General features: G+C 23.1%; 7 protein-coding genes across 11 annotated transcripts; 2 read left to right on the forward strand and 5 right to left on the reverse strand.

Annotated features, from left to right (window-relative positions):
- Positions 1-1,346: 1,346 nt before the first annotated feature.
- Positions 1,347-3,400, reverse strand: LOC122529028 (phosphorylated adapter RNA export protein). Its single transcript, XM_043654753.1, has 5 exons — positions 3,270-3,400; positions 3,123-3,197; positions 2,269-2,884; positions 1,922-2,197; positions 1,347-1,869 (listed from the first exon to the last, which is right to left on the reverse strand). Exons 2-5 carry the CDS (start codon positions 3,171-3,173, stop codon positions 1,613-1,615), a joined length of 1,200 nt encoding a protein of 399 aa, XP_043510688.1. The 5' UTR covers positions 3,174-3,197; positions 3,270-3,400; the 3' UTR covers positions 1,347-1,612.
- A 450-nt stretch (positions 3,401-3,850) lies between these two features.
- Positions 3,851-8,142, forward strand: LOC122529029 (oligoribonuclease-like). 2 transcript variants are annotated; one of them, XM_043654754.1, is made up of 7 exons: positions 3,851-3,989; positions 4,281-4,351; positions 4,421-4,582; positions 4,664-4,884; positions 7,260-7,527; positions 7,591-7,692; positions 7,940-8,142. In XM_043654754.1, the coding sequence occupies exons 1-7, from the start codon at positions 3,917-3,919 to the stop codon at positions 8,072-8,074; spliced, it is 1,032 nt and encodes a 343-aa protein (XP_043510689.1). In that variant the 5' UTR covers positions 3,851-3,916; the 3' UTR covers positions 8,075-8,142. The 2 variants fall into 2 exon arrangements, with proteins under 2 accessions (XP_043510689.1, XP_043510690.1); XM_043654755.1 differs by having other exon boundaries at positions 3,853-3,989; positions 4,421-4,435.
- A 198-nt stretch (positions 8,143-8,340) lies between these two features.
- On the reverse strand, positions 8,341-10,451 carry LOC122529007 (exosome complex component RRP42). 3 transcript variants are annotated; one of them, XM_043654718.1, is made up of 6 exons: positions 10,276-10,451; positions 10,000-10,196; positions 9,591-9,756; positions 9,327-9,521; positions 9,018-9,169; positions 8,341-8,464 (listed from the first exon to the last, which is right to left on the reverse strand). In XM_043654718.1, the coding sequence occupies exons 1-6, from the start codon at positions 10,330-10,332 to the stop codon at positions 8,449-8,451; spliced, it is 783 nt and encodes a 260-aa protein (XP_043510653.1). In that variant the 5' UTR covers positions 10,333-10,451; the 3' UTR covers positions 8,341-8,448. The 3 variants fall into 3 exon arrangements, with proteins under 3 accessions (XP_043510653.1, XP_043510652.1, XP_043510654.1); XM_043654717.1 differs by having other exon boundaries at positions 9,014-9,169; positions 10,276-10,446; XM_043654719.1 differs by having other exon boundaries at positions 9,014-9,169; positions 10,000-10,192; positions 10,276-10,420.
- A 1,178-nt stretch (positions 10,452-11,629) lies between these two features.
- LOC122529002 (outer dynein arm-docking complex subunit 4) lies at positions 11,630-16,766 on the reverse strand. Of its 2 annotated transcripts, XM_043654712.1 has the most exons (3): positions 16,452-16,766; positions 15,668-15,812; positions 11,630-11,994 (listed from the first exon to the last, which is right to left on the reverse strand). In XM_043654712.1, the coding sequence occupies exons 2-3, from the start codon at positions 15,797-15,799 to the stop codon at positions 11,692-11,694; spliced, it is 435 nt and encodes a 144-aa protein (XP_043510647.1). In that variant the 5' UTR covers positions 15,800-15,812; positions 16,452-16,766; the 3' UTR covers positions 11,630-11,691. The 2 variants fall into 2 exon arrangements, with proteins under 2 accessions (XP_043510647.1, XP_043510646.1); XM_043654711.1 differs by lacking the exons at positions 15,668-15,812; positions 16,452-16,766 and adding an exon at positions 13,071-13,229.
- Positions 13,302-13,696, reverse strand: LOC122529004. The gene has a single exon (XM_043654714.1). It carries the CDS (start codon positions 13,647-13,649, stop codon positions 13,302-13,304), a length of 348 nt encoding a protein of 115 aa, XP_043510649.1. The 5' UTR covers positions 13,650-13,696.
- Positions 16,767-17,649: 883 nt separating the features above from the next.
- Positions 17,650-20,260, reverse strand: LOC122529003 (probable NADH dehydrogenase [ubiquinone] 1 alpha subcomplex subunit 12). Its single transcript, XM_043654713.1, has 3 exons — positions 20,115-20,260; positions 19,842-19,924; positions 17,650-17,971 (listed from the first exon to the last, which is right to left on the reverse strand). The coding sequence occupies exons 1-3, from the start codon at positions 20,207-20,209 to the stop codon at positions 17,730-17,732; spliced, it is 420 nt and encodes a 139-aa protein (XP_043510648.1). The 5' UTR covers positions 20,210-20,260; the 3' UTR covers positions 17,650-17,729.
- A 1,087-nt stretch (positions 20,261-21,347) lies between these two features.
- Positions 21,348-22,190, forward strand: LOC122529001. The gene is made up of 2 exons (XM_043654710.1): positions 21,348-21,655; positions 21,899-22,190. Exons 1-2 carry the CDS (start codon positions 21,411-21,413, stop codon positions 22,152-22,154), a joined length of 501 nt encoding a protein of 166 aa, XP_043510645.1. The 5' UTR covers positions 21,348-21,410; the 3' UTR covers positions 22,155-22,190.
- Positions 22,191-24,514: the final 2,324 nt, after the last annotated feature.

The raw sequence follows: 24,514 nt of genomic DNA on the forward strand, positions 1-24,514 counted from the left end.
AGGAAATATATTTCATTATTTATTTGATTGTAATTTTAAAACATGTTACAAGAAGAATAATTATAAATTATGAAAAGTATATGCTATAAGAAAAAAGATCATAAATTATATATTATGTATAAAAATATGCATTATATTCCTTTCAATTGTATAAAATCTTATAGAAATAAATAAAATGAGTTTATGGAAAAAACTACGTTTTTAAAATATTAAATTTATTTGATGTGTATTTCATAAAACATTTATATAATATATTATATATCCATTCTATTTCACAAATTATACTCATACAAATTATAATCACACATTGTATATTTATGTATATAACATACAGACACAGCATAAATATGTATATAAAATTTATTTACAAAATGCTATGACTTACAAGTTTTTTAATTGTATTTATTAATGTATAAAATATTACTTCAATATAAAACAAAATAAATATTCATTAAATAAAATCAAAAATTATTTTTTTATACGTATATTATGATATTTATCATATATTTAAAAATATATAAAAGAATAAATATATTAAATAATATTAATGTTTTATTTTGTATAATTATATATAAAACTATTATTTATGAGTTTTTGTTTCAAGAAACAAAAATTTGAAAAGTTATTTGAATAAATTCATTTATTTATCTCCCCAAAGTTAAATATAAGTTTATAATTTATATAAATTTTCGTTTTCCTTATGCTGTATGATACATAAGGAAATTAAATTTTCATATTAATCCATAAAATTCCACAAGATTAGCATGTTTAAAATTATGACTTTTATGCTAAATTTAATACAAATTGGAATTTTAAAAATTCAACTACATAAAAATTTAAAATAATTCAGTCTTATTTTATTCAATTTTAAGAATTATAAGAGTATAAGAGTTATTTATTTTTGTAATAAAATAATTAAATAGCTATTTATTTTAAGTATATAATTATGTTAATACATTTAAGAAACTTAACCAAAATCAAAATATTTTAATTGAATCTAAAATTTATGTCATATAACATTGTTAATTAAAAACTAAATTGTACTTTTACATAAGTAAAAGTTATATACTTTTACATAAAAAGTAAAATCTTATATATGAGACATTGTTCAATATATTATACAAAGTACAAATAGTCCAGTATTTATTATCATAATGACTTTTATATACATGAAACAATCTTCAACAACGAAAATTTCATAAAAATGACGTAACACAAATTATAATTATTTATGTTACGTTATTAATTTTCATGAAACTTCATTTTTGTCTCTTACATTTTTTTTTTACATCTATCTTAATAATAAATATAAATGTGTTAAATGAAACATAAAAAAAAGAGTATACAAATATTTTTTTGCTTTCCAAAGTCTGAGAAAATTACAATATTACCATATGTACATTTGATAAATTATTTTATCACAATGTGGAACGTCGTTGCAATAGATTTGATCTATAATTTTTATTTGTATATATTGTAGGCAAACGTACAAATTACGTAGACTGTATTCACATAATATATGTGTATAGATATTTTGTAAAGATTAAAATTTTTTTTGAGTTTTGTACAAATTATTTTCGCAATACATCTATTAAAAAGAAATTATAATATTTTAAAGAACTTCCATACTGTCTATGTCTATTCCAATGTCAAGGAAATCGTCTTCATAACTTTGAACATGCCTCTGATGTTCTGAATGATCTGGATCATCAGTTACAGGACTAGGAGGCGGATTAGTCATTGTCCGATCAGAATCGACTGGCATTCTATCCATTCCCTCTCCACGTCTTAATCTTGCTTCTTCTGCTATTTCTCTTGTAGAAAGTTCTGCCTTTGTTAATAAGGCGGGAAGATCTTTTTCTGAACCATCTAAAATTATTTTTATTAAGAAAAAATTCTTATCATGTAACAGATGACTTACTTTCGAGACCCTTTATCAGTTCTTGTGATTTCTGTCTTTTTGCAGCAGCATTGGCTTTCCTCTGTTCGGCGTGTTCTTTTTTGTCATAATCAAAAATCTCTCTTATTTTTTCTCGTGGTATATGTTCGTCGTTTTTCACTAACCACAAATATACACCTCCTGCAGTTCTTCTTCTAGATCCGTTCATTATTAACATGCCACCTCCTTCTTCAATCTTTTTGGTTTTTTGAAAAAATTCAATTGCTTTCTCTCTACCAATAATATCTACAATTCTCCCTACAAAATACACAAGTTTAAATAACTATACATGGGTATCATTTAGTTCAAGATAACAATAAATTCCTTACTTATAAGAAGATCTTTTTTCTCATTAAGTTTTGACGTTATATCAGTTGCCACATCTGCGTCAGTTGATTCAATCGTTGTATTTAAATCTGCTATCTTTCGTGCAGTTCCCTTTTGGTTATCTATCTCCATTAGATTACGTTTTTTTCCTAATCTCAACCTAACATTATTTCTGTCTGAATTTGTTCTTTTATTTGTTAGCCTTTTGTCCCCATCTTTTTCATCTTCTGAACTATTATTGTTACGATGCTCTGTATTCCATTTACCTTTGAAAGAATAACGATGCGGAATGTTATAACTTTCAACGCTGCGTTCTTGATTCTGTTTTTTCGTTACACCACATAATATTAAATTTTCTGTTAAAGATTCCTCTTGCAACTGCGTACACCATATTTTATATTTGTCACTTTTGTCCATGCAATTTTTTGTCATACTTCGAGATCTTTTTAGTTTTAATTTAGGTCTTTTGCTTCTGATATGTTCAGAATCTGAATCAGAATCACTTTCAGAATCCGCAGAATCATCAGATTCGTCGCTATAGCCCATTTTTATAAACTCTTCTTTATTCGGAATTGCATGAGGTCTCTTCAAAACATTATATGTTTCAATATCGCTTGCCTAAATAAAAATATATTATAACAATTAACAAATATACTTTATCATTGTAAAAATAATATTTACATTTAGCATCTAAAAACATGGTTTTAATAAATGCAATGTTACAACTGCAAAGTACAGAAAAATTGAATAAATTCGAATGATTTTAATTCAACTATGAATTTTAACGTTGGAATACAGTCTTTGTGGTTACAATAGGTTAGATTTTTGTAAAATGTAAAATTGTACGATATTTCACCTCATCATCTATAACTTCACCATCTTCGAGTTCTAAAGGTTCTGCTTCCATATTTCTCTCCTCAAGGATTATAACCTATTTAATAAAATAAAATTGTGATCATCCAATAACTGCAGATTTTTTTTTTATATGCAATCTTAGTGATACTTTTTTCACAAGTCTGTCATTGTTGCCACCACCGCTGTGTATATTCTCTGCTTTTCTGTTGAATGGTTTCTACGGTTTAATATAATTCTTCTTTGCAGTTCAAAATGTTCTAATAAGAGAATATATTTAAATGACTGAAAATCTGTATTCAGCAATGTAGAATTTTGAAAATTTATATCTTGTTACTACAAATTTTGTACATTGTTGAAATAATTAAGTAATGGGTTAGGTTAAGAAAAATAATTTAGTAATATTTATTTTTAGAAGCATTGTTAAAAAATAAATCATAAATATATAGTTATATAAATTATGGTTGTTAATAAATGAGATATTTTCATAATTTTTCAAAAAACTATTCGAATATTTCATATTTAAATTTTTTTATACTATGAATTTATAAATATTTTGTTTTATATTTTCAATTGAAAAGGTAAGTCGAAGATAAATAATTATAATAAGTAACAACTAATATTATTTTATTATGTACGATTAATAGCAATTGTATTTCGCTTTATCGGACGCTTTTAGTTACTTTTTGATAGTAAATTTTACTTAACATCTAGTTGAATGTTACGCACTGCATTCCATTCATTTCTAAATATATAAATATATTGTATAAAATTAAAACAGATTAAAATATTATAAAGATGATTTTTGCATACTGTATAAAATGGACGAAGAATTGTCTTCAATTAACTGTATCTCGTTATTTCCAAATTGGTAATTTAAATATACCGTAATTATATTCTAATAATTTATTATTAGTGCGTTAACTGTGCAACGAATAACTTCGTAAAATTTGTAATAAAAATTTTAAAAATGTAATATAATGTAACAATGTTTAACAATAACAAATTTGTCGATTTTTAATAGTTTTACAATTATATTTCAATAATAAAAGAAGCATTTACAATGTTATAACGAACATTCAATGAATATTATGCTTATCATTAAAAACAAAAGTAATATTTTGTATATATTTTAAAACTAATGAAAAAATTCTTTAAACAGCTAAGTCGTCTATATTCTATATAAGTACAAGCACAAAGAAAAATAACTACATTGTTTGGTTAGATATGGAAGTAAATATTATTAAATAATTTTTCACATAAGAATACATTTTTTAGCATTACTAATCAAATATACTTTAGATGAGTGGACTTGATGTAAGTACATCCCAGATTCTAGAAATAGCATGCTTAATCACTGATAAAAATTTAAAACTTGTAAGCAAAGATTTCAATGTTGTTGTACATCAGCCAGATGAAATACTTAATAATATGAATGACTGGTGTTTAAAGATTCATCAAAAAGTAAAGATTTATAATAAATTTATAATAAAAATTTAATAATAATTATAAATTTTTATAAAAATAGTTTTATTACACTTTCAGACAGGATTAATTAACGAATCACGTTTAAGTAAAACCACAATACAAGATGCTGAACAAATTTTATTAAAATATCTAAAAACATATATAAAAGAAATGACATGCCCATTAGCAGGAAATTCAGTTTACATGGATCGTATGTTTTTATATAAACATATGCCATTAATTAATAATTATTTACATTATAGAACTATTGATATTTCTACCATTAAAGAATTAGTTAAGTAGGTATTAGAAGTGTTTCTTTATCTATTACATTTGATATATCTAATAGAATGTTAATGTTTATATTACTTTTAGGAGATGGAATATAAATATACCTACCTTAGAAAAAAAACATGTTCATAGAGCATTACCTGATATAAAAGAAACTATAAAAGAATTGCAACATTATAAAAATTATATATTTGATTCATGTATTAATAGTTAGATCACAAATTTTGTTTTATATTGTAAGACATGTTTAATGTTTTTCAGAATAAAAAATTCTATATTGTAATGTAAAATATTTTAACTGTCAAATATTTCCATTTAATTATTTAAATGCACATTTGATGGCTTAATAAGAATTATATAATATATGCCAAATTTATCTTTAAAATTACGAACTGTTTTTATTTAAATATATATACACAGTGTTCCAGGTCTCAAACTTTGCCAACATGTTTAAGAGATCATTTTGAATTAAAAATATTATACACTATGCATCAATATATCTTTGTTTTCGATGCATAAAAGAAAATTTAGTACAAGCCATAAGCAATCAGATATATATACTGAAGCTACTTAACTTTTATGATTATCAATGATGTACTTCAGTACAAATATTTGTAATGAATTGATAGAAAAGATCGAAGAGGCTGCTAGTACCATTAATAACAACTTTTCTAATATGCAGTGATTGCGGTCTATAAAAAACATGGTTACTTATGTGTATACTAAAAACAGAAAATTATCATTTGTATAAACTAGTCTGAACCAGTATTAATTAATGTAAAAAAAATGATAATTATTAAAAGTTAAGTACTTCTTAAATGTTGGCAAAGTTTAACGACTGAGATCTGGAATATTCTGTATACATACATAGATACACACATAAGTTACAAAACTTATTAATTGCTATATAAATTCTTACTAAATCATGAAAACTTGATGATTAATAAAGATTACTCATAATTTATAAAGATTAATCATAATATTGGATGACCAACCCAGTCTGACAATATTGGCTCACAATCAGTGTTAACAATGAGTTAGTAATTCCTTTTAAAAGTGACTCTTTAAAAGTGAGTCCTTTTAAAAATGACCTGCAATAGTTAGTTATAAGGGTAAAATTTAGTAGTTGATCATCTATGTTTTCCCTTCCTTTTGGTCATGATAACCAAAAATGTAAAAAGACGTTCTGAGAAGAAGCTTGAGCATTCTTTTCATTAAGTCTTGAAGATTTTGTATACGTCCCTTAACCACGATTGCAACGTTGAATAAAACTCTTCAGAATTATAAGTGTTATTCTATTACGCGGAATCCAACAATTATCCTTATATTTATATTTATAATATAATATAATATATTATATCCTTATATTTATATTTATGTTTTTATGTCTATAATCCTTAATAAAAAAATGCTAATAAATATTAATAAGGAATTTAGGAAAAATTAAAAATTTTATAAAATGTTTTTTTACTAGATTCCTTTAATTTAAAAACATGAAAAATGATGATTAAACATTTCAAAAACGATCTGTATTTTTCATTTTTTGAAATTAAATTATTCAATCAATTCAAAATAAAACAAGTAACTAGGTTACAATATATTTCTAAAGTTAAATTTGAAGTAATTGTACAGGAAATGGGATATACTGCTAAAATATGTCTATACTTATATGATAAAATATAAGAAAAGAATAAGTCAAAGTAAAAGATATTAACAGAATTCAAATCTGTATCAAACATCAGAAATATAATAATAATAACTATTTTTTCTCTTTCTTTATATTTTCAAAAAGAGAAAATAAAATATGAAATAAAGAATTTAATATTAAAAATGTAAATTATTACTATTTATTCACAAAACTGTATATGAATATTATATCGATTACAAGTGTGCAAAATCTTATTTAAAGTCATGTTTACATTTCGAAATCGTTCCTAGTAAATTGTGTATTATAGTGATTGTAATACGTAATGCGCATGTCCATTACATAAATTAAAGGTTATGTTCAATTGTATGTCTTGTGCAATATAATCCTTGTGTGTAAAATATAAAGGTTGTTTTTAATATATTGTGTATTAATATTTCCATAAATTCAATCGATTATTTCATCGTGCATTGTAATAAATTTTATGTACGTAATTTATTATACATTACACACATATTTTTATATAAGACAAATTTATTTTGTGTATTTATTATATAATTTATTTTATTATATTCTGCATATAAAAACTAAAATTTTAAATTATGTTAATTTCGTTTACATCCATTATTACTTATTTTATATAATTGACTTAAATGACAAACACTCCTAATTTTTATGTTGTTATGTTGTTATGTTGTATGTAGTTATTTAGCTATTGTATCATTATAATTTTTTTAGTTTTAGTAATCCATTTACAATGGCATCTTCTAATAGTGGTGGTGTAAAAGTCATGAATATTGGTGGGCGTGTCATGAACGAAAGAGAACGTTTAATTGGTATGTTAGATGAAGAACGTGCATGGAGAGCTCGGTTTCTTAAAAGTCAGCATCTTGCACCAGATGAGCCATTAATGTCAAAGGAGTATTATAAACATTACTATAACCCATTTCGAAGATTCTATAGAGTACCACTAAATGCATTTGAAAGACTATTAACTCCTGTTGTGGTAAGAAAATAAAATTTTCATATAGAACAAATAATTTTTATCTGACATTACATTTGATTACAGGGTGCTCAAAATGCATTAATTTTACGTTATTGTACAGCAAAAATTTTGATGGGAATGTGTGCAGTTTATGGTGGATGGTACTACTATAATTATAATACAGCTGTAAGAAAACTTTTTCAGTATTTGTGGCAAATAGAATATTTAAATATTAAACATGTTAAAATATTTGTGAATTTGTTGAGATTATTTCTTTATAAATTTTGATCAGATTTTTTTTTTAAATCATAGCCAACTTTTTTTTAATTATTTTTTTCGTATGTCATAATAAAGTTATAACTTTAAAAAAAGGCTCAAATCCATAAGGAAGTAATGTTTTAATAGTAATCGTTTACCATGTTTGTTTTTATAGACTTGGATGAGACAATCTGGTTGGAGAAAGATACAAACACGCTGCGTAAAAATTCCAGGAACTAAAGATTACAAAGGTCTGGAAAAGCCTCCAAAACCTTTTGCTACATTTGGTTTTGAAAATTCTGCCATATAAAAATTACTGTCTAGTATATATATTATTATCTAGTATTTAAATATAATAAAATAGTAATTTAAAATGTATTGTATGTTTATAATTCTATAATTTGAGTAAATGGTTTTAAAAATCAAATTCTATTTTTGCTTTTTCCAAGTAAAATACTTATTTTATTTTATTTGCACATTGTTTAATTATGCAGATTTAAAGATACAAAGAAAAAAAGAGCTATCTAAAAAATATGAAAGATAAGAATGATACAATTTTTGGAATTAAAAATGTAGTTATATTTGTTAGAGATATTTATTTAAGAAATCCAAATATCCGTCTTTGTCGTCCAAATTGAGTTTCTTCTTTCAGTACATCCATGAGAGTTTTATTCAATTTTAATCCTATAATTTCACCCATCTAAAAATATGGTACTTTTAATATACACATACACACAAGGGGTAAAATGGTGCATGACACAATTGAGTGAATTTATTTAACATGCAAAAGTGTATCGAAAAATTTTTCAAAACTATCAAATTTGAATACATATATCAATCGTACAAATTCATATATCATTTTTCAGTTGTCAAATTTATATGTACTTAATAAATTTTTAAACTGGATCTTCTCAAAAGCAAGGCCTTAATTGAGAAAATTTTCTACACTTTTTATTTATTTTAACATGTAGGATAATTTTTTGTCTATTTGTACTATACATCCTATTCAATCCTGCATGTAAGGTGCACGCAATTATTGTCACGATTTTTCAGACAGTTTTGATAAAAAAAAGATTAATCAATTTTCAGTCGGTTACATGTTGAAATATGCAAAATTTACAAAAACCTTATTTTCCAATAAAAAGTTAAAATCACCTTGTTTTGTTAGACCTATTTATCAGAAATCGACCTGAAAAACCGTGGCCATATTACGTAAGATACATTGTATAATGTATAATAATATTATTACTTGCAACATTTTGGTAAATGTGTTAAATTGAATGCTTCCATAACCCAATTTAACTACTGATGAAATTTTACCATTTGGTAGTATAGACATAACAATACTACTTGTACTACACACTTCTTCTTCCAAGGTTGGATCTACAATATAATTATCGCCAATCTATAGAAAAAAGTAAATAATAATTTAATCCATGTGTGTGTGTGTGTATGCATATATAAATTACATATATTTCATATTTTAAATATAGTACAAAATTTCTTTCTTTAGATATATCTACAATAAAAATTGTAAAAAATATAAATTAACAGAAACATACTTTACACAGTGTTATAATAATCGGATAATTACTCGTATCCAATTGTATGCAGTCATATGAATCATCTGATAACTCAATATCTGGTTCTCCACCATCAAGAGTTGCAGCTGTAATTTTTGGTATTTCTGTGCTATTTAATGCAGCTTTAACTGCAATTCCTACTGCGTCAAAAAGATTGCCACCACATTGAAGAATCTGTGTATATGCATTGTGTCCTTAAAATTACTATCCTTGTAATAATTATTCAAGTGTGTAAATATTTACCAAAACATCAACATATATTTTCCAGCATTTTTTATGAGGTAAAATACATAGTGTTTTTAAATCAAAAGCATTACGTGTTTGGTAAGCAGCTGTTAAAACATTGCTTATTTCAGTCGCTAAATCATCACCACCTTTTCCTTCAAATGCAGGAGTTGCAGTAGCAGAACTAAAATATAATGAAAAATGTAAAACAACTAATAAATATTTTACTTTTTTAATTATTATAAGATCATTTATCAAAATTAAGTAAATATAATTAAGATAATTTTTAGACATAATACATAAAATATTTTTTAGATATTATTCAGAATTATGAGGGATTTTATTTTACAAAATAATTATTTGAAAATTAATAAAGAATACCAAACATTCAATAACTACTATAATTACCATAAGGAGTATGACATACCAATCAACAAAAAATTCTAATTTTCCTTCATTTGGTTTATCAGCGTGAGGTATATCAAGTTCTACTTTAATGCCAACAAGTATATCTGTATTTCCTATGTGTAATCTTGCTGATCCATGCGTTTGTGGCATTAATTTAGTTTCAATCTCCATTGATCGATATTCACATCGTCGTCTACCATCATTTCTAAAGTCTGCCTTATAATTACAAAATTGTAAAAATGATAAAATAGCCTTTAATTTATAAATATATACAGATTCTCTTATATTAACTTACATCTATTCCATGAAGTATGAATATTTTTTCACCAGAACTTAAAACAGTTTCTGCCATTATGAAATATTTTAATTTTATAAATAAATTTTAATTTTTACACTGTTATATTAATGTTCAAAGAAATTTCTTGCCGTATATTGTATTTTATTGTTATTATTTATTATTTATATAACGAAGGTTATGTAACCTAAGAGTGAATTAAAAATAATTTTTTACTTTAATTGAAATATTAATAAATATTATAAATATATTATATTATTTAATAAAACTATAAAATATCTAATGTTTATTTAATTATCATTAAGATTAACTCGTTCATATATCGAAATAAATGTTTTAATGCTGTCTTGAATGTTGAATATATAGGGTGTTTCAGAGTATCTAATCATTTATACTATATTTTTTTTCATATCTCAAAATTGAAGATGTATCGATTCATAATGTACATAATACTTTTTGCTTAAAATAATCTGCGTTAGCAAAATTCAATGGTTAAAATTTGAAATACACTATGTATATGTATATATATATTTACCAAAACATCATATATATATGTAAAAATAATATATATATGTATATTAAAAATCATATATATATGTAAAAATGTATTTTTGCATTATGAAGAGAGCAATTGCTTACTATATTCAGTACAAATATATTTGTTTATTGTGTATATTTACAATTAGTCATACAACATGTACTGAATACTCATATAAATATTATTATATTTGTAAAATTTTAAATAGTAAAAGGAAATTAGTCATACAAGATGTACTGAATACTCATATAAATATAACTATATTTGTAAAATTTTAAATAGTAAAAGGAAAGCAAGAATTTTAAATGTTTTATATGTATGTTAAATTTATTTATTAATTCAAGTTATATAGATTCCGAGGAAAAAATAACAATATAAAATATATACATACAAATATATATGTGCAATATATTTTCTATATATTTTACTGGAAGACAAAAAAATGAGAATAAAAAATTGCAAAATTTTCTTTATAATTGCCATGGGTATATTAAAGCGTGCAAAATGTGTTTTATTCTTATTATTATTTTTATTATTATTATAAGATTGATTTTTTTGATTTGATTATATGTTTTTTTAAACAAGTATTATTATCAACAATTCAGAATTAATATAATTTTAAGTAATAAGTTAATTAAAATCCGTAAAATGTCCCTTTTTATAAAAATCCTCTTTTTTTCTCTATTTTAAATATTTAAAACTAATAAAAAAATGAAGATTCTTCTGTGATTAAATATACTTACGCAGATAATTTTCTAAATTTTTACGTTAAAATATTTTAAAACTGTTTATAATTAAAAGATAGTTTATAATTAATAAAAATTCTTATAATCATATCAAGTCCTTTATTTTGTATAATTACGTTGTTATGAAACCATTTAATTTTTACGCAGTATATTTTGTATAGCATTTTTCGCTTTTTGAACACCAAGACGAAATTGTCCGTATTCTGGACGTATTCTCATGCCACGGTAATAATAAACGAGACTCATCTCGAAATTGTTAAGATAATATAAAGCTTCTGCTTTACAGTATACTGCGTTAGCCATACTGACATTTTTCATTTTAAATTGTAATGCATTCTCAGCATCTTGCAGTGCTTTTTGAGGCTCTCCTAATAAAAGATGACATTTACTTCGTGCTATTAATGCGTTGTTATCATTTGGTTCAAGATCCAGTGCCTGACGGAAAACAACAATAATAATTATATGATATACTTATATTGTATCAAAATATAGAAAGTCAAAAACATATATGTATAAATTGGTTGGTATTATACACATACAGACACATGCATGCATGCATACACACATATATAAAATATGAAAAATATTTTGTGTGTATAATAAATTTAATTTTTAAGATTTTTTCGTAATTTTTTCATACGTTTCGCAATTTTTTAAACACTTTTAACAAATTGTAAATGATAATGGTGTGAATTAAAATGGTAATATCAGATTACCATCTTTATAATAACCCTGTAAATGAATATATATTTTTGCAAATGAATATATATTTTTGCTCAAAAATCTTAAGACAATTTTTTATTCAGTACTTATTATCGTGTATAATCATGTATATATATTTTATAATATAATATAATACAATATTAACAATTAATATATTAACAAGATCTTTATTGTACAAAGTATGATTTACATTTATCATACTTAATTATATTACATGTATTAATTATATTACATGTATTTATTGTAAATATAACAGTTTATATTATATATTGCATATTGTGTATATAATTTATACTTTTATATTGTATATTGAAATTTATATGCATTTATTGCATATAATTTCTAGTTTATATTTATTATATTATTTTCATTATACAAATATAGTATTTGTCCTAAGATTTCTGAGGGGAAATTAAAAAAAAGGAATATATAAAATAATTATAATAAATTATAATATTTTACTGAATATTTTAGTTTTAGTATAGAAAAAAATTTTCATTTACTTTTTCAAAGATTAATTAAATTGATACTGTAATATTATAAGACAAAAAAATTAAAATAAGGTACCTTCTAAAATTAATTTCAACTTAAATTTCAAACAGACATTACGAATTGACGTAATTTAATTATTTTTTTCAATTTATATAGACTATAAATATTATGCAAAAGTTATATATAATATCTATAACAAATATTAAACATTTAAAAATAATAAGTATTATACATACTAATATGAATGGAAATAAAATAACAAAAGAATGTTCGATTCAAAAAGAATAAACGAGAACCTTATTAATACAATTCATTGCGACTTTAACATCACCAATTCGCATTTCGCGCAATCCTAAAGCCAACATAGCCGTTGGTTCAGTGTCTTCGGGTAATTGTAAATTACGGTCCTGTTTCTGCTTCATTTTTAACGACTGTTTAATATCTTTGGTACCCATATTTACCGCGGCAGCGCGATCCTTATCAGTATATACTTCTTCCTGGCAGTGGGTACCATTGTTTTGTCGGTGTCATTTCTTTTTCTTTTGGATGTTCATTTCTGATTCGACTGATAATTTATGGATGGATTTACTCTCTCGTTGCTTATTTTTCTTATCTTTTTTGTCACTGCCAATGCGACTTTCTTTACTATCGTCATCGTTTAGCTCTTTGTCAAAATAGATTCCCAAAGAAGATGGAATCTTTTCGAAATTTTCCGATTCTTCCAATTGCCTTGAACCTGAAGCGCTTTCTACTGGGGCTCGTACGTAACTTTGTAATAGATCATGATGATGTATTGTTGAATTTAGAATACCCATTATTTTCGAATCGATAGCGTTTTGAGTATTCACAGATTCTGATACAGTTATTTCACTCATCGTTCATTATTTTTTTTATGAATATTTGATCTTGAATTGATTTCTCCTTCTTTTTTTAAAGATAAAATAGTGTTGAAAATAGAAAGGAAATAATAATAGATAGGAGAAAAGAATTGTTGTTCTTCATATTTCTCCTTTGTATACTACTCTATATCTTAAAAATTATTTTAGATTAAGTATTTATTTTATATTTCATTTTAAGTATATTATATTTTATATTTTATTACAAATATAATTTATTTTATTTTAAATACATTATTTTATGTAAAGTTTTTTTTTTAATTATTTTATATTAAGAACTAATTGTAAGAGAAGCACTAATGGTTTTTTGTCTGGATTTTGTAAATAGAAATCAATATAACAGATACACTCAGCACGTTTCATTCACGAGAATAGTTTAAAGTGTAACGAAAATAAGCATGTACTACCGCTACTTTCGTGTGATTGCGTGTGGAATAGACGTGTGATTATCGACACCTTAGTCAGATGTCTTGTTTCCTTAGAAACAGTCAACAATGCGGACAAATGAAAATTTCTGATTGTACATGTGCTCTTTCAGCTTGTATTCTCAGGAAGTATCTAGTTCAGCTTGCAATCATTTAACTTTTGCATATATATAAAATACGGGGAATGTGAAACATAGAGATTCATCTTCTTAGTTCGCAATTACACCAGTTTGTAGTTCAAAGGTACTTTAGAAAATCAATTTTTTAGTTTTGTTTTTTTATTTACAATTAGAATAATTATAATATTTATATTTTTATATATTTTTTATTATGTAAAAATTTTTTATTACATTATAAAAGAATTATATATATCTTATAAAATAATATAGTAAAAATATCTTTTTTTAACGATTTTCAATTCAGTAATAAATTTTATACAATTATTAAACTTTAAATTACTACATACTAATGTTAATAATTGTAGTTTATAAATTCTAAAACTTATCAATACGCTACAAATTTTTTCATTATGTGTTACTAATTTATGTGTGCTAATTGAAAATTTTTTTTCATATATTTAGTTACATAAAACATTATATATTAATTACATAAAAATTGTCATTAACAAAGAAATTGAATTATTATTAAAAATTTTTACATTTTTTAATTTTAATTTTTACTTAATACATGTATATAGATTTAATCGTTACTAACAATTTTATTCTTAATATTTTAATTTTTTATTAATTTTGAGATTTTAAAGAATAAACGTGTTTATTATTATATTTTTTATTATTTGTATAACTTTTACTATTAAAATTCTCGTTAAAATATCAATAAAATTTCAATATAATAATTTATAGTAAAATTTAAAGAAGAAACTATGATCATATTATATTGTATGTATGTACATATTTGCTTATAATAGTATATACAAAGTTATGTTCTTATCGTAATTCTCACATTACAATAATAAGAATTAGTTCTTTTTATTGTTAACAACAATATAAGTATACAATAAATAACTATTTTTATAAATATTCGTATTAAAATTATAAAAATAGTAAAAAACTAGATTAAAAGATATTGTTTGTTTTAATAAGGTTCGAAAAAATCAATGATTACATAATAATATTCATTGTAAATTTAATTGTTGTTACATTTGTTTATAATTCATATGTATGTATTTTTTAGTAGTTACTTTCGACAAAATAATCCAAATGATAAATTGACAAATAATGTTATTTTATAATAGAATGTGTAACACACACACACACACGTGCATTAACTCATAAAATATATCTAAAGAAAAGATAAATGATCGTGATTAAAAAAATATTGGTAAATAAAAATAAATTATTATTTTGTTTAATATATTTCAATATTTTTTACTAATTTTTCATTACTAGCAACGTAAAAAAGTTTAAAAATTAGAATTACAAATTGTTATACAATTAAAAGTATTGTAAATAACTTGATAATTTTATCAATATTTATTTTATTATTATATTTTGATATTAATGATAATTTATCATGAATTATTCATATTTTGAATGAAACTCGAAAACTTACTTTATTGTATAGGCCTAGAGCTTTATAGTAATTTTCATTCTTTACATGGACCATTGCTTCATTTACCAACAATTTTTTTTCTATTGATGCGAGATGTTTTATTTGTGATATCGATTTTCGATGATTTGTCATATTAATTCAATACCTGTAATACATTGCATATTAATGTTTAATTGCATGTTATGCATAGGTAAAAATAAATACAATCAATTATATACAAATATACTTTTTAGCAAACGATATATAATTAATTTTTAATTAATTATAAAAACAGTTTTTTAAGTATAAATTTAATTCTATCTATAATTTGTAATTACGTAATTTGTTATATTTTGAGATTAATCAATGTCATGAAAACAAATTATAGTTTTATTTTATGTAGTCATTCAAACAATCAAACATTTTTTTCAGTATGAAATATCCAAAAAATTGCTTTTATTATATTAAAAAGAAACAAAAGACTAAATTTTATTAACTAATTTATTAATTAATTTTATTTATTATTTATAAATTGCGGATGATCAATAGTTTTTTAAATATTATAGTGTATATTAATAAATAATTTCAATTTTTTTCCTTAAAAATCAATTACGTAGGACACAGAGAATATAATTGTTAAACTTAAAACATTTATTTAAATTTACCTAATGAATATTTTTTTTAATTACTTACATAGGTTATTACAAATAATAAATTATTCATTGAAATAGTAGAATATACATATGTATTTTAATTGGAAAAATAGTCAACATCGATATATTAATACGTATATAATATCACTTACCTCTAAATTTCAATCTTTGCGTTTCAGAACAGCTTTTCTAATTAATTAGAATTTATATTCAAACATATTTTTATATTTAATTGTGAAATTCATAGCAAGTAAATCCTTATTCAAGTAAATGATGTTTAAGGCTATTTCTAAAGGTTATTTTTAATTCTAAATTTACGATCGGAATTTTTCCGTCTATACTTTTTGTACTGTCTCCTTGCTCTTAATAATCTGGACTAATCAATATGACAATAACAAAGAATAAGGATGACTAGAAAAGTCTTTTAAGACTTTATTCTTCAGAAATTATAACAGAAACATATGTATATAAACGAATAAACGAATTGCAAGTACTATCTTTGTTATTTTTAAATTATGTCCTCTATTAAAAGTTAATAGAAATCGTTTAAATAAAGTTAATTCAAATTAATTTAGTACTACAATAAAATATTTTTTGCAAATGTAAATAGATATTAATATACATATTTCAAATTAAAAATTTATTGAATTTAAAATAGATCTTTTTCTTTTTTTGGATTCTGAGAAACTTAGTTTAGGTATTCGCTAAAGTATTTATTACTTTATAATATTGTTATTACGTATTTACTTAAAAAATATGTAATAAAAAAATGCTTAATTATTATTCTCGAATAATATTTTAAATGAAAATAAAATAGCAATTACAAAAATATGAACTATTGAGGTTAGGTTATTCTATAAAATTTTAAATTATCTTTTTTAATTTAAATGATAACATATTCAAAATATCATGACTTTTTAATTAAAAATATAAAGATTATTAGATCTCAATAGCGAAGTATAAGATATTCTGTTTCATATTAAATGTTTTAATTATAAGATATAATGCTTTATATTAAACCTCTAGTGGGCACGTATACGAGAATACAAGTCACATTGCTATAAAATTCAATTTCCAAAAATATATATACGTTATCAAAATTTAATACTTGCTCTAACGTTGCATTTTAAATTTAAATATAAATGCTTTATTGCGAAATTAATAATTCTTTTTTACTTACATAATAGACTTTACCAGAAAAATATAATAGAAGTGATAATGGAGAATTGTTTAAGATTTGATTATCAATTATATCTTGAAACAGTAATTATTGATAAAATAGTTAATATATTAAATTTATGAAATAATTATATGACTAAGTTTCATAATAAATATTTTTTATAAGACTAATTTAATTACACTTAATTACATGTTATCTTTATTATAATTATTCTACACAACTATATATAATACAATGTACTAAAAGTATATTATTGTGGTGGTTTCCATGGTATAATTTTTGGTTTTGTAGTAGTATAAGGTATGTAAGCTTCATTAGTACCACTTAAATTTGGTTTGTGATCTGCTATCCACTTGTGTTTTGGTCGACTGGGATCCTTGGTAGGGATTAAATCTGTTTTATAATGTAACCATCCATACCATTCTGCTGGGACTTGAGAACCATCGTAATCCAAATAAACTTTTTCAGAATATATTACCCACCTATTACGACCTGTTATAACGATAATAAAATTTTCTAATTAGAAACAACTTTATTGTTTAGTTTAGTTTAATAGTAACTCTTAATTATTTATACTTCTAAATTACATTTAGTTATTATATTATTAATATAAAATTATACTTATTTCTTTTAAATATGTATAGCTGTTTAAATTGAATATTTTGATGATATGAAAATTTTGAATGTGTAAGCTTTTCCTATGTGAACACAGAATGCACATGAAGATCAACTTCATTTTTTTTAATGAAATTATATATTTTCTAAATTAATAGATCAATCAATGCAGCTTGACATTTCCCACAAAAAGTTATTAATTCATGTATATTAAAAAAATATTAGGAGAAGATGGAGTAATAAGAATCAGAGTTAATAAGACACATTTCTTTTTTATGGCTTGTTTATGGGTCTAAAATCTACTAAACGTCTATTAAATTAAACATCTACTAAATGTTTACTGATCAAATGTTGCAATTTTCAATATATAAAATTTTTTCTTAATTTTGGTAACATACTTTGTTAAGAACTTTTTAATTGAATTTATAGACTATTAAAAGAATTTTTAATTAAAATTATTTATTTTATTTTTTGTCCATAAAAAAGAAATTTCCAAGGATCATAAAAAGCATTATTTTTTATTTCTTAAAGATTGATTTAAACACTTTACAATAATAAGTATTTTGTTTACTTATTTATTAAAATAAAACTTCTATTTCAAAGAAAAATCAATGAAGTTTTGTTTTGTCATTTTGTTTGTGAAAACAATTTTGCTTGTTTTTCTTCTACACGTTATAATTGTCAATTTTTCAAACTTTCTAATTGCTTAATTATATATATTTTTACAAAGTGCTATGTGAAATTACACTGTCAATTTATAAGGAAAATAGTTTGCTAAAATTATGAATGATCTTTCTTTTCTTAGAATATTTTTTTACTAAGAAATATGATTTTGATCTGTTTGATATTTATTACATTGTCCAAAAAACATTTTGAACAAAATTAAATTAATTTTAAAGAGATAAATTTGTGCTAAAATTTTTTATTATCATTGTCATCACCCTATAAAAAAAAATTAACTAAGATAAAAATATAAAAAGAATTTGGGTAATAGTGTACATTTTAATTATGTTTCTTATAATTCTTTAAGAATTTTTTTTATTATTTTAAAAACTTGTTTCTTATTATCCCTGATGGGATATTAGAATATGCTGAGATAATAAGAAATAATATTTATTTCCTCTATGAACTAAAATGATGTAATTTCTTTTTGCACTTGAAATGTTTATTAGAAAACTTAAAACAAACTCAAAAACATTTGCTATACTAATTCTGTGCCAATTCTTCCCTAGTTTAGAAGATATTTTAATTTTAATTTTATATGAAATTAGGTGTATGAAAAATGAAAAAGAGCAGAAGTAATATTTTTACGCTCATCTTATTTTTGTCTCTTATACGATAAATTTTATAAAATTAAAATTGGAAATTCTCCCAAATTAATAGTTTTTGACATACACTGACTAATACCTTTTTATGCAGAATATCAACTAGCATTGATTAGTCTATTAAAAAATATAATTTCATTTAAGAAAATAAATTTGCTCTTTTCATATCCTCTACGTATCCATATAGAAAATGCTTACTAACATCAGATAATGTGGTCCCTGAAATTTATTTAACTTTGCTTCTGATATATTTTTTAATGTTGTCAATTTGTTTTGAAGTTCAAGTGAATTGATTTAAATAGGCCATTCTCTATAAGAGATAAATTTATTTAGTTATACTGCTCATCTGTTAATAATATTTTTATAAACATTTTACACTTGCAAAACGAAAAATAAACGAAATGTTTATTCTTAGAACTTACTAAAAATGTATTCATTATTCTCATAATATTTGTTTCCATATTTATCTACGCCAACTAAGGTACCATCTCTTAGTTCATCCACTCTGTAATTTAACATTAATGTTAAATTGTTTTTATATGTTTATGTCAAAATTACGATAGAAAATAAATATTTATAATTATAGAATAATAAATATCTAAGCTAAATTAGGTTAGTACAAACGAAATTTTCAATTGAAATAGTAATTATATATTGATATAAATATTCAAATAAATATTAATTGTTATAATAACCTGAATGTAAGACGCAAAGAATTTAAAATACCACCGCTTGCTTTTATTGTACGCCAAAAATTATAAATTCTATCTATTCCCAGATACTTCGCCATGTTTATTACACAACCTTAACTATACAAATTTCATGGATGGGTTACTTTAAGGTTAATTATAGTATTACATACGTGTATGATATGTATATATTATATATAACAGTAACATAAATATTTCCTAAAAGATTATGGTTAAAATTATTCAGATATAAAAGATTGATATTTTTTATATATAAAATTTTTATTTGTAATTTCATATTTTTATATAATAAAAATATCGAATATTGAATATTATTTTTGAAAAATATCGAATATTGAATATTATTTTTGAAATGGATGACAAATATTTTGTATAAAACATACAAATCGTATACTTATGCTACTAAAAAATCGATTAATAATAAAATCGAGTATCATAGTATAAGCGCGGGAATATTTAATTATTCAAATTTATTGAATTTAGTTTTTAAAAATTGATTTAAAATACATATTCTAATTTATTATTTTATCAAGATTTTGTTGATTAATAAATATATTTGAATATTATAATGAAAATATTATAACATTTTTAAAAGATTATTGTATTTAAAATTGATTACATTCTTTATATTCGATTTATACTTTATTTCTATAATAAATATTTTCAGTAATTTATGTATATAAATCTAATATAACGTGATTATATATAAATTATTATTTATTTATATATAAATTTATTATTTATTATTTAATAACATTTATATAATGTTATGACAATATTTATAATATTATAATTTATTATTTATTATTAACATTTAATCTGATTAAGATGTAGCATTTTTAATATTTTATTTCATCTCAAGTTAATAATATAAAAGTTAATGGTATAATATGAAATAATTGATTTTAAAAAATTTTAATATATTAAGGTGAATTTTTATTTTTGATCATAAATATCTTTCAATTTTTATTATTTATTTTCAATTATTCTCCATATAATGTCTCTCTGTTAAACATTTTTTTCACTTAAAACAAAAGAACAAAATTTTTATTTTAATTTATGAACTTGAATATTAGACTTTAAAAGGATTTAAATCTTTGAAATTGCAGCTTTGAATACATTTGTTTTTTCTGAAAATTTATTATATTCATTTGTAAAATTTTAGTTCAATCATACTAACGTTAATATAACAAAAAACGTTTTAAACCAACGAGAGAACATAATATTATGTTCAACATAATATAACGAAAACCAAAATAGAAAGAGTTTGCATACTTCAGTATGCAAACCTCATTATTAGAGAAAAAACGAACTAAATATAAGAAAAAAGTTAACCGTGAACAAAAAAAAAAATACAGAAGTAAAATTATCGATAAAAATGAAAAGGATAATCTTCATAAAAAAAAAATGGAAGCATCAAGACAGCCTAAGAAGATAACCAAAGATCTACAAACAATAATTATTTCTGCCATAGATCCTTATGATGCTCCTTTGCAATGGTGGGAATCAGAACACGTAAGATATGCGTAAGTTAAAATTTTTACTGTTTATATTGAGTAATTTTTTGTTTCTATCTGATTTTTAAAAGGTATAGAAATAGACAAATAAAAAGTATAGCGTTTTTAACAGCTATCAGTATCAAATATCAAAAAATATGAAAAAATATTAGAAACAAAAAATATACATTTATATTTAATTATTAAAAATTGTGTTTTATGTGATCTTTATGTTGTTTTCTAGATCTTATTTATTAATCTACTTTTTTGTAGAATAAATTATCCACCGGTAAAATTTCGATTAGAAAAAGTAATGGGAACTCATATTGTGCGATTAACTGATCGCAAATATATGTTACTTTTCGCAGCTAAGCTCTTGGAGAATCATTTAGAGCAACAAGAAATTCGCATTGAGAATAGAAAACTGTCATTACCCTCGATTACGTCTTGCTTATTAAAAGTGTCTTATAAAATGCTTTCTGAAAAAATTCATTATCCTAGATATCGTAAGTTAAAATTTTTTATGTAAAAAGCATTTGTAATTATCATAAATTTATATAACGGGAAACATATAATGTGGTAAAATTAAATATAATGTATAAAACATAAACATAATAGAATTTTATTTAATTTTTATTTTTGTATTAAATCTTTATCACATTTTTAAATATATTTTAATAATGCATTGAAAAATATTATATCATGTTATACCTTATATATTAGACAATAGTATAATTTAAAAGTTAAACAATATAAAAATAAAAAATTGATAATAGATACTATTTATGCACAAGTAACAATGTTAGGAACATTATCATTTCTACATTATGAAAAGGAAATGAGAATTCTTATTTTTTGAGCCAACCTTTAATTTTAATTGCCAACACAATGTTGATTTTGTATATTTACATTTAATATAAATTAATAAAGTCACCAATTTAATAAATTTTTAATCAATTTTACACATTTATTGGTATTGATTATCAAAGAAAATAAAATTAAAAAATAGAAATTTTTAAGTAAACTAATTTTTATTTGTTAGTAATAAATTTTTAAATAAGTCAATAGATTTTTATGTCAACATAAAAAATTAATATAGAAATAAAACAATATACAAATTAATATGGAAATATTAAGAATTTATTATTCACGGAATATTAATTGGTTGGTTAAATAAAATGAAATCCATTGCAATGTTGTCAATATATCTCCAGATTTTGAAACAATCATTATCTAATTGTAAGAGTACTCCGTTTTATATTATGTATTTATGTATGTATCAAAAATGTATGTATCCGTGTTTTAATATTAATACATATTTTAATATATAATTATTCGTATGTCATTGTTTATAAATATAATTTTTAACTAACTAAATTATTTCTTAAAATTATTTTAATTGGCCATTAGCAATTGGTCACCACGTATTTATTTAATTCTGAATAGTCACTGATTGAAATGAAATTTGGAGGGATATGAAAAGATTCCAAAAATCTTGGCTTCAAGAAATCATCTGCTTGGAGATAGATTCTTCAATTTCACAAAATCTACTACATGTAAAATAAGAATAAACAGCTAATGGTGCTAATTAGGCCCGATGCAGACGAGTGATTTGTGACAAATTATCGCAACGATTCTTTTGAAAGAACAGAGATATAATATTCTCTTATCCTTCTTTTTATGAAACAAAAGAACTTTTGTATCTCCAAAGCATCACCGCTTTCAGATCATTCGTTTGGATTGGGTCTAATTCGAGCATCTAGAGTAAAGAAAATCACGTTGTCTTTTATCCGAAAAGTTAAATTTCTAAGTTTTTCAAACATCTCAGTGTAGCGACCTATAGTTCCTCGAGTACGAGTTTCGAACACCAACTTGCACAAGCCGCAAGTGGCTGTGCGCCTAGCGTCGAAGTCAATNAACAACAAGCGTCTGGGGTAAGGAGTCGCTGCCATCAACCCCACTGATGAGTCTAGGCAGCGACTCTGAGACGAAACGCACAACCTTTCCTCACCTTACCCACATCATCACTTCCTACATTATCCTCGCATTATCATCGCCATTTCAATCCCTTCATCAACAGTGTAGCGACCTATGGTTCCTCGAGTACGAGTTTCGAACACCAACTTGCACAAGCCGCAAGTGGCTGTGCGCCTAGCGTTGAAGTCAACCGATATTCGATGTTAAGCAAACAGAGTGCGGAACCGCTAGGATGGGTGACCATCCAGCCTAGCGAATAGTTACAACAACAAGCGTCTGGGGTAAGGAGTCGCTGCCATCAGCCCCACTCACTGATGAGTCTAGGCAGCGACTCTGAGACGAAACGCATATAACCTTTCCTCACCTTACCCACATCATCACTTCCTACATTATCCTCGCATTATCATCGCCATTTCAATCCCTTCAGCAGTAGGGAGGGGGGGGCCATCTATTGAGTTATAGTTCCAAAAAATTCAGTGACGGATCGTGTGAAATTTAAAGGGATTGAAAAGCGACAAAATTTCAAAAATTTTAATTTTGGTTAGTTTTTGAGATATTAGAAAATTAAAAAATACATTAAATTAAAAAATACATTAAATTCGTGTATAAACACTAATGTAGATACATATTACTAATGTAATGATAAAAATTCGAGAAATCCTGACATTTTATCCTGACAGTTCAAATAAAATGGCGAAAAATATTGTATAGCAAGTTTTGATGTCATTGGTAAAGAAGAGAATTTAAATTTTCTAGACCACAGTGGATTCAGTTACGAAAAAAATTCTCTTTTTTACAAATTTAGAGAATACAAGTTTCTTTAGTTTCTTATTTGCTATTTAAAGTAAAAATATTTAAAAAAAAACAAATTTATTTAAAAAAAAAGTCAAAATAAAGTGTTATATTTTTTTA

The sequence above is a fragment of the Frieseomelitta varia genome, unplaced genomic scaffold (genome assembly GCF_011392965.1).
Source record: "Frieseomelitta varia isolate USP_RPSP 00005682 unplaced genomic scaffold, Fvar_1.2 scaffold_275, whole genome shotgun sequence".
Classification (NCBI taxonomy): Eukaryota; Metazoa; Arthropoda; class Insecta; order Hymenoptera; family Apidae; genus Frieseomelitta; species Frieseomelitta varia.

Coding starts and splice junctions, on each gene's coding strand:
- LOC122529007 (XM_043654717.1), bottom strand. CDS start 10,332: ATGGCAGAAACTGTTTTAAGTTCTGGTGAAAAAATATTCATACTTCAT. Junction 9,757..9,999: donor TTAGAATTTTTTGTTGATTG/GTATGTCATACT, acceptor ATTATATTTTAG/TTCTGCTACTGCAACTCCTG. Junction 9,522..9,590: donor AAATATATGTTGATGTTTTG/GTAAATATTTAC, acceptor GCATATACACAG/ATTCTTCAATGTGGTGGCAA.
- LOC122529002 (XM_043654711.1), bottom strand. CDS start 13,229: ATGGGTACCAAAGATATTAAACAGTCGTTAAAAATGAAGCAGAAACAG. Junction 11,995..13,070: donor CAATGAATTGTATTAATAAG/GTTCTCGTTTAT, acceptor GTTTTCCGTCAG/GCACTGGATCTTGAACCAAA.
- LOC122529029 (XM_043654754.1), top strand. CDS start 3,917: ATGATTTTTGCATACTGTATAAAATGGACGAAGAATTGTCTTCAATTA. Junction 3,990..4,280: donor ATCTCGTTATTTCCAAATTG/GTAATTTAAATA, acceptor TTCTTTAAACAG/CTAAGTCGTCTATATTCTAT. Junction 4,352..4,420: donor TTGTTTGGTTAGATATGGAA/GTAAATATTATT, acceptor AATATACTTTAG/ATGAGTGGACTTGATGTAAG.
- LOC122529028 (XM_043654753.1), bottom strand. CDS start 3,173: ATGGAAGCAGAACCTTTAGAACTCGAAGATGGTGAAGTTATAGATGAT. Junction 2,885..3,122: donor GTGAAGTTATAGATGATGAG/GTGAAATATCGT, acceptor ATTTTTATTTAG/GCAAGCGATATTGAAACATA. Junction 2,198..2,268: donor GAAAAAAGATCTTCTTATAA/GTAAGGAATTTA, acceptor TGTATTTTGTAG/GGAGAATTGTAGATATTATT.
- LOC122529004 (XM_043654714.1), bottom strand. CDS start 13,649: ATGAGTGAAATAACTGTATCAGAATCTGTGAATACTCAAAACGCTATC.
- LOC122529001 (XM_043654710.1), top strand. CDS start 21,411: ATGCAAACCTCATTATTAGAGAAAAAACGAACTAAATATAAGAAAAAA. Junction 21,656..21,898: donor TCAGAACACGTAAGATATGC/GTAAGTTAAAAT, acceptor ACTTTTTTGTAG/AATAAATTATCCACCGGTAA.
- LOC122529003 (XM_043654713.1), bottom strand. CDS start 20,209: ATGGCGAAGTATCTGGGAATAGATAGAATTTATAATTTTTGGCGTACA. Junction 19,925..20,114: donor TCTTTGCGTCTTACATTCAG/GTTATTATAACA, acceptor GTTAAATTACAG/AGTGGATGAACTAAGAGATG. Junction 17,972..19,841: donor GAATAATGAATACATTTTTA/GTAAGTTCTAAG, acceptor TCGTTATAACAG/GTCGTAATAGGTGGGTAATA.